This window comes from Ischnura elegans (genome assembly GCF_921293095.1).
Source record: "Ischnura elegans chromosome 13 unlocalized genomic scaffold, ioIscEleg1.1 SUPER_13_unloc_4, whole genome shotgun sequence".
Taxonomy (NCBI): domain Eukaryota; kingdom Metazoa; phylum Arthropoda; class Insecta; order Odonata; family Coenagrionidae; genus Ischnura; species Ischnura elegans.
In genome coordinates this window covers 9,937,572-9,946,891 of record NW_025791660.1, presented here as the reverse complement: position 1 = coordinate 9,946,891, position 9,320 = coordinate 9,937,572, and the positions used below count along the sequence as shown (strand labels likewise).

General features: G+C 37.3%; 1 protein-coding gene across 1 annotated transcript in view; it reads left to right on the top strand.

The window, feature by feature from the left end:
- LOC124173312 overlaps positions 1-9,320 on the top strand; it is a 185,291-nt gene that overhangs the window by 156,587 nt on the left and 19,384 nt on the right. Inside the window, exon 4 of the mRNA XM_046552831.1 lies at positions 6,285-6,452. Coding sequence (XP_046408787.1) covers positions 6,285-6,452 — 168 coding nt within the window. The remainder of the gene's footprint in view (positions 1-6,284; positions 6,453-9,320) is intronic.

Sequence of the window (9,320 nt, the reverse complement as noted above, 5' to 3'; positions counted from 1 at the left end):
AGAAAGCCATAGAAAACAATTCTTTTATTTGAATTTTATGAGTGATGCTTTTGAATGGAATTTTTTTAAAGAGAGAAGTAGGAATATTTTAAATATCAAGAATATAAAAATACATACCACACTCATTTTATTGGCAAACTCAGTCTTATAATTAATATATTCACTTCTGCCGAACGCGCCTTGATTAGAGGCCTGCTATGTATATATGCCTCTAGCGGTAAAAGTGAAAACTAACACTCTTCGAAAGCAAGTCAATCTTTATTGCATGAGCTTTTATTAACGTTGATTATTACAGTGAACTGCTGACAATATTATCCATATTCCTCTGGTGAATTTTTTGTTGAGGTGATTATGAGTTATTTACATATTAAAATTTGAAGTTGTCTTTCACCGTAAGCATTCTAAACTTATGTTGTATCATCGAAATGTATGTAGTTCCCGCGACGAATCTGGAGATCTCATTCTGTTTTGTGCTGATGATTTCATCGACGATTAGGTAAACATATTTAAAGATTGAATGAGTGATTGAAATTTAAACATGAATCGTAGCGCCGGGATTTGCACCGCTTCATCAGAAAGGGATTCTGAGGGTACCTTGTGCAGACTATGCATGAAGAATAATGATTATTATTATAGCATATTCACTTCAAACGTAGCTTGCAGAATAACTGTGAAGGATGCCCTAAAGAGTTTGCTCGGTTTAGAAGTAAGTGGTTCGATGCCTACGACTCATCTATTTAGCTTTTATCATGTTGCTTTCATTATTCCTGGTGACCAGCATCATTTCGCACTTTTTCAATGTTTAGCGTGTTGATTGCTATCTTAGGTTGCTGTGGGAGATGGCCTGCCAACCACCATGTGTCCACTATGTTTGAAAAAGCTCACGGAATTCAGTGTTTTCAAAATTACTTGTTTAGAATCGGACGCAAAGCTGAGAAAATTTTCTGGTGTGAATTGCTTTAGGGTGAGTACTTTCGTTTATTCTCTTTTGAAGACTGGTGCATGGTATGTTTCGGTAAATGTCAAGTGAGAGCCTTTCGTTTGTGTCGACAGCAGTGAGAAATCCAGTTTAATCATTATTTGTGGATTCAACTTGTCAAAGCACTTGTTTGATTGGATTTACTCAAAGTTGTTATTGATTATTCACTTGATACCACGACTTGAGAAAGAGAATATTGTATTACTTCTTGACAGTGGTAAATCCTACTTTATTTTAAAAAGTACTTGGATTAGAGATTAAAAGTAAGTAGAGCATTATTTTTGTTAATTGATAATATTGGAGAACTTAAAAGGTCGTCGTACATGTTTGACGGAGTAGTGAAACTAGCCCAGTTTCCCGCAAGTCGACTTGTGTCGACGTGTGTCAATGAATGGAAAGCACCCTGATTCAAGTATGTGTTTGTAAAACCATCATAACTAGCAAAGTGGGGCATTCAAGTTCGCCAACTGAAAAAAGCCAATGCATCCACTACGGTATGAAACAATCCCTTTTAATGCATTTGCTCACTTGGGTAACCGAAGCATGTTAAATGAACAAAAAAATCTCTTACTGGTTCCTGTTAATTATAAGTGTGAACTGAATGGAGCTATAAGTTAGTTTCCAATCATAGGCTCAACTGCACACACACAAAATGTCAATTCTTGAGGTTTATGTTATTTATAAGAAAACATACCCGCTGATAGTTCAGAAACTTTTCTAAATTTTCATGGCTTATTATAGGGAAATATGAGAGGGACAATGAATGCAGAAAAGGCCCAGATTTAAAATTATGTGCAAGCTTTGAAGATGGTTGTACCAAAAATGTTATTACACACATTTTAAACAATATACATAAAATAAAAAACAGCTAGAAAGTAGATGTGTCGTATCCTTTAAGTATCTGTGTGCATACCCAAGTAACATTTTTGGTTGGCCCTCTGTTGGCAGATGGTGGGACACAGCGGTTGGCCCATGGTATGATTTGGCCACCTCGCCAACCGTATCCCAACCAACGATTCCCCAACGATGGGCCAACAGAGCATTACAGTCGGGCCTTCGTATTCCCAACCAGAGGCCAACCCCTCTCCAATGATACACCGTTGGCCCTTTTAAATTTTGCCATCCGTTTCCCAACAAAAGCTATATTTTTCTGGCATTTCTCATTTTTATAGAATGATAGTTAAAATTGTTTACCTTCTCACTTGATATGATACCGGTAGATAGAATGTTTACCTTTAACTCCCTATAAATCAAAATGAAATTAAATACATTAACAATCAATGCTATAGGACAAAGTAAGGTTACAGTGGTTAAAAGTGGAAAACAAAAAATCAATATCAGTTCAGAAGGTCCCCAACTTTTATTTTCACAAATTAGGACAAAATTAGGAAAATTTCAACAGCACCTTTCCATATTACAATATGGCACGCACAAAAACTGTCCATCTTCTGTGTAGGGCAACAAAACAGACTTAGATAAAATCTGGGTGGACTGCAATTTGCATCCAGGTACTAGTTTTTTTTACTACAAATATACCAATGGTACCACTTCTAAGAGGTAATTCAAATAAATCCTCCTTATTCAAACATGTCACACTGCAAGATGTACACCCCTGAGTTATTTAATTCAATTGCCTTCACAATTCCTATTCTCTGGTCTTCAGTAATGAAATTGTTAAGTTTAGTCCATTTTACTTAATGTAACGTTACGTCGTAAAATCTGGTTGATTTTTCACGTAAGTCCAGACAGGGGAAATACTCCAACCGTCGGTCACATGCTGGATCAGGGAAAAGACTCCACAAACAAGAAAAACAGCTCACAAGAAAAAGGCAGCCAAAAATAATTTACGAGTTATTACCGTACGATATCTATTCAAAGTAGAGTATTCAAAAAAATCAGAAGTATTACAGAAAACAATGATAGTAAATTCATGATCCCAAGGAAACATTACCAGCAGAAAATTGCTCTAAATATGCCATGGCTCACAAGACATGTGACTCTCATGCAGGTCAGGAAGAAAAAGGGCTCGCCTAAGCAAGGCGAGACAGCATTTGAGGGGAGGGCTTCTTCCAGGGAGTGGAGGGGTAGCCAGGCGAATTCAACAACCGCCCACTGATGCGTCACTGCCCCTGCAGAAACAGCCGCTCCGCAAAACACCATTCCCTGGTTTTGAGACAAAGCCAGCACCCAGAATTTTCCCCTCAACATCTGGGTTGGAGACCTCAGAGGAATCGTTCATTGGAACACATGGAGGGGAAGGAGATACTGGGGTGAGGAGTTGGAGGGAGAGAGAGTTTGTGATAGGACAAGGTAAAACTTCTCACTCCAAGTGCAATACTAAGGCCTTAGCACCGATTTCCCCTTGCTTGCCAAGGAGAAGTATTTCTCCGCAGTAGTCCTATATAAGTCTTGCATTGCAGGTAGGCTGGTTCGGAGGCTGCTTCGGAGGCTGCTTCAGAGGCTGTTTCCAGAGGCAGGGTTTCCAGAGGCAGGGTTTTCAGAGACAGGATTTTCCAGAGACAGGATTTTGCGAGACAGGACACTTTGCTACAGGGCCCCTTTGCGCGAAAAATCCTTTGCGCGAAAAAACCTTAGCGCGAAAAGTTCTTGGCGGGAGAAGTTCTGCGGATAAGTTCGGAGGAAGTTCGAGGAAGTTCGAGGAATTTCTGGGGGGGGGGGGTACCAGAAATTTTTGGGGGGGGGGGAACACTAAAAAAAATGCCACATTAATTGGATTAATTAGTGCAAGATTTAGGGATATTAATAGGAATCACAGAAACACTGATTGAGTATAATAGTTTATGTATTTTCCATATAATAATAATTGTGCAGATGTTATTTAGGCTTACTAATACAAATTCAATCTCATTCTCTTTAGAGAGGACTAAATCACTCACTTTGTCCATTGAACCACTGTTTTCATTAAAACTTCCACTTATACTACATATGCCACATTCTGAAAAAATATACATATCGATCTATCTAAATTAATAATGAAAAGTTTAAAATTCCACGAAACTATCTGTTAAGGTAACATGATTTTAGGAATGCCAGTTTTGTAACACTAGCCAAATGAGGTCAATGCCTTTTTTTGTTAGAAGCACGCGACTTATTTTATATAACTGCTATCACAAAGGCAAAGCCCTAACAACCAAACAAGTATTGGTTGTTAGGTTGCTAGGGAACCATGTGAATCGTATCCTGCAACGTATGCAATCGAGGTATACATAGTGCTTATTCAAGGCCCATATCGAACTTCCATCGGTTAAGTTAGACTCGAAACAGACAGATCTTATAAGTCTACAATTTTTCATGTGCCCTCCGGGATATACATATATACTAACAAGTCACATTAAAGAAGCCTCCGCTTCTTGGAACCATTTATGTCAAATACCATGCTGAAAACATCAGAAAATTAGCAGAACATTACTTAAAAAAGAGTTATACATAATTTCCAAAAATTATCTTATAAAATATTCTTAAAAAATTAACTTAAAATAATTATTCTGCCTGCACATAGTCGGTAGCACTGACTGTCAAGGCAAGCGATTATGCCATCCCTATTTTTTAATGAATAGATGCTACTGATCCGATAACCATTTGATACGATAAATCGATTACAATGGAATTTCGCCCATCTCTACGTTGAAGATCTTGTCGAAATTTTGTTTGCAGCTCTCATGGCAGAAATTGAGGAAATGTATTATGTCCCAACTGTGGCCCAGTGATAATCCATTTCGTAGGGCCATCGTTGGGGATTTCCGTTGGGCCAACAGCATAAACCGTTTCGTTGGGTCGACGAACAATATCTGCATTGGGCCAACAGCGGAATTTGGTAGGCATGTCCACCCACAATGAGCCAACCGTGACTACGGTTCCCCAACCGAGGCCCAACGGTCAATGTTACTTGGGTAGTTTTTTTGTTAGTTACTTTGTTACCATATTAATATACATTTTTGTTTTTACATAAACTTTCATTTATATGAGTAGGCTATATTTTCTAGAAAAATCAATGTCACTTCAGCTACTACAGCTAACTTTGTTTTTGAGTAAAAATAAAGTTTCTTAGAATAATCTATTAGTTAAAATTGCATTCTGTGATTCAAATTTTGGTGTTATCAAATTCATAGGTTCTTTTTCTTCATAAATGTCTTTACAATCGTGGCTTGCTGTATGACATCCTGCATTTTTAGGGGTTGTTAAGGAATGTTTATGTGTAAAATTGACACAGGGTATTTTGAAAATTATGATAGATTTGAGGTCTGTGTTTTAATCTTAAATATTTCCTCGGATAAGTAATTTTGTCAGAAATTACTTATCCAAAATTACTTGTCAGAAATTACTTACCCTTTTAGAAAAGTTTTTTGTTAGTGATTCTCTGTACGGAGAATGGACTGGTTTTTCCACTTTGTAGGTAAATTTTGTTTAATGAATTAGTTGTTTTAGAATTTATTTCTGATTACTTTTAACTCTATTCAGATTTCGTTAGCGATGAACTTTTTCACCGAAATATAAGAGGTCAAAAAGCATGTTAGCTGTATTTACTTTTTACTTTGCTGAGTGATGAGATTTAAAAATAAAAACATCTCCGAAATTAATGAGGTTTCGTCCACCAGACTATTGAAGTGGGGCAGTTAGAATTTCCTAAATTCTCATTTGTCTTCTTTGTTGTGCCATGCACTATTTATGGCATTGGCTGTTCAGGCATTGCTCTCTTGCCTGTTGAAATTGGTCCAAAGTATCTCTAACTGCTGTCTCTTCTATACTCTTTTGTTCCCGTGAACGTTTTTATTCCTCTTTTCCGCTTTTCTTAAACTCTCCCATCCAATATCAGGCTGATGATTTCATACCTTTCTGCATGAGAAAGTGGCCAAAGTATGAGATTAATATCTTCTTTCCCTGGTTTGGTATTTGAGTACACATAAACCGGAGGTCAATTAGAATAGAAATGAATCAAAAACATATTCCACATCAAATAAATCCATTCGTAATCCATTCTATCAAAATGGCCCTTTAACTCAGGCTTTTTCTTTAAAATAAAAATAAATTACGTAATTTCACTCCATAATAAGAATTTATGTTGTAATACAGCCACTATCTGAAGTGATTATACCAAGTATTCTCCTGCCTAATTTGGCTACTGCAGCTATTTAGCTTTTGAGTTATGGATTAAGAAAAACATGTCAAGTTTTACGCAAATGCTTGGATATCTCATTGATAATCCTATTTCATTAATATTAGGAGTATGCTTCAATTGTTGACTTTGAATTAAGTGAATTCCTTATCACTATTACTCTCTCCATAGAGTATCCAAGGAGAGGAGGCAGCTGATGACAAGTTGGAGACTCCTGCTGAGACAAATGACTGCATTAGAGATGTGATTGAAGGCACCTCACATCTCACTTTCTCACCCCAAAGGACTGAAATATACATTCCTGTGGAAGACTCCCAACAACTTGGATCTAATATGTTGGTAAGTTTTATTTTCATCCACAGTGAAACCTGAGTTTAATGACCCTAAGTTGTTGACATATATGTACTCGGTAGTTTGATGTAAGTGGCTTTGTGCGGTGTAAATGGATGTATTTCTACAGGAAGTTGCCTTCGCTTGTGTGAATAGCCAGACCAGATGCCATGAGGTGAAAAATGCAGGACAGCTCCCTATTAAATAAGCAATAAGAGGAAAAGTAGGCCAATTGAAAAATAATGGCAATTTTATAGTTTGGAACAGTAAAATTAATTTGCAGTCAGATTTTATATATTTTTCTGTGCGTCTATTTTTCTTAAGCAATTTATGTATTTGTATAAGCTAGCTAGCTATTAGCACATTCAATGCGGATGCGATTTTCATGAAGGTCATCAGAATCGGTCGATAAAATAAGAAAGACAAAGAGGGAGTTTTCCATAACATATCTTTGGTTCAAAAAAGGCTATTTACATAATGCGTGCACTGTTCAAAAAAGGGTTCCTTGCTGGAGGTCATACCCATGATCGAAAAACTTGGGAGTGGATGTTAGTTTCTTACGGAGGCGGAGAATGGCCTCCTGGCACGACTGGCAGAGCTCTTGTATTGACCAGCTCCATATATTGACTTGGATGGGACTACGTCAATTGACATGTTCCACACTGAATGTGTTAAAAATGAGATAAGAAAGTCAGCAACTTGAGAAATAATGTCAATTTCACAATTTAGAACAATATAAATTAATTAGACTTGTGATTTTGTAATATTAGGTTGAGGAAAAAGAAATCTATTGTTTTGCAGGTTGATGGCATTCGTGATTGATATCTCGTAAAGTATACGTCATATGATATCAAATTTAAGCTCGTTGTCAAGGTGACATTTCATGCTAGATAAATGCAGTTGTTATTTATTGTTTGGTCCATTCAATTGTTAGTTACAGGGTATTAAAAATGGAGGTTAACAACGAGAAAATTCGGTGAATTTTACATTTTGTCTTTGATAAAGGCGAAAATGCAACCCAGCAGGCTGAATTTTGTATGGTGGATACGGTTCCCGAACTCCAACAGCTAATTATGAGCAGTTTTGGTTTTGTCGATTCCATTCGGGAATTTTTGATGCTAAAGATGCATCTAGCACGGACAGGCCCGTCATCGAAAGTATCGATAAAATCACAGAAGTAATCAAAGTTAACCGGCATGTTAGTAGTGCTAACATCACCCAGGAGTTAAAGATCTACTATAATACAGTTTTACACCATTTTCACAGATTTGAATTGAAAAAGAAGCTCAATGTTTGGGTACCACACCAATTAGCACAAAAAATGATGGATCGAATTTCCATCTGCGATTCGCTTAGGCATATGTAATGAAAGGGACCCATTTCTTAAACTGAGGGTGACTGGGGATGAGAAGTTGGTTACATACGACAGTAATGTGTAAAAAGGATCGTGATCAAAGTGCGGTTAACCTGCTCAATCGGCGGTAAAATCATCACTAATGGCCAGAAAGGTTCTGCTGTGCATTTGGTGGCACTGGAGAGGAATCATCAATCATGAGCTGTTTCTATGAGGCAAAACATCAAATTCAGGTCTCTTCTGCCCATAACTGGACTTTTTGAAGCTAGCAATTGACCAGGAACGGCCAGAACTGGACAACAGGACAGGCGTTGTGCTCCATCAGGACAACGCAAGGTCACACACATCTGTAGTGACTCCCCAGAAAGTCCGAGAGCTTGGCTGGAAAGTTTTAATGCATCCACCATATAGTCCAGGTCAAGCACCAAGCGGTTATCATTTTTTTCTCGCTTTGCAAAACTTCCTGAGTGTTAAGAAATCGGTATCAAGAAAAGATAAGGAAAAACGAGTATTATAGTTTTTCGCCAAAAAATGCCAAAACTTATATGCCTTAGGCATAATGAAGCTATTATTAAAATAGCAACAAATTATCAAACAAAACGGTGCATATTTGACCAAAATCGGACAATCCAAAGTATGTTAAATAATGTCCTGGAGTTGATGCAAAAATAATGGATTTCTTTTTCCCCAACCTATTATTTTCTCAAGCAATGTTTGCATTTTTACAGCTATCTAGGTAGCTGGTAACAGATTAACCATACAAAAAATCATGATTTTCAATGAGAAGGAAAATGTCCCATTCATAAAAAATCCAACCCCATTCCAGACGAACCTCCCAACTGTACCCAATGGCAGGAGTTGTATGAATAAAAATGCCTGTTGGCTCTGCCCGACATCTGGTGAGAAAGGGTTAAAAGGAAAGGATTTATGGAGGAAAAGCAGGACACTTGAAACGTAATTGCAAATTCATAATTTAGAATGAAGAAACTAATTAGAACTGTGGTTTTGTTTTTTGTTTGTGGATTTAACTTTTTCAAGCAAGTTTTAGCATTTTTGACAGTGCTAAGTTTTTAATTTTTACTAAGGCCATGTTCAAATCCACCATGAATGCAATTTGTGCTCTAACCAGCACTTTATGATGGTCACATTTGGGAAGCGACGTCAGAGAGTGCGATTCCAGTCAACTCCGGTCCTGCTCTGAAGAGCGCATAGTTGAAGAGCATGAGGGAAGGTGAGGATTCACCCTTACTTGCTCTTCAACACTTTGATTACGACCCCTAGAGGTAGAAATTTCTGTTCATTATCTGAATGCCGATAGGATATGATTTGAGGCAGTGAGTTGGTTATTTAAATTGTTCATGATGAATCGAGTGAATATCAAACCCAAATTAATCTAGTACAAATGTGAATCTCAGTGTGTCCAGCAACCACAACAGCAAGAGGAAAATCGGGATTTATGCAAGAATTTTAAGTGTCTAGAATTATGCATTAAATGTCATGAAAATTTTCTCCAGCCTGAAATT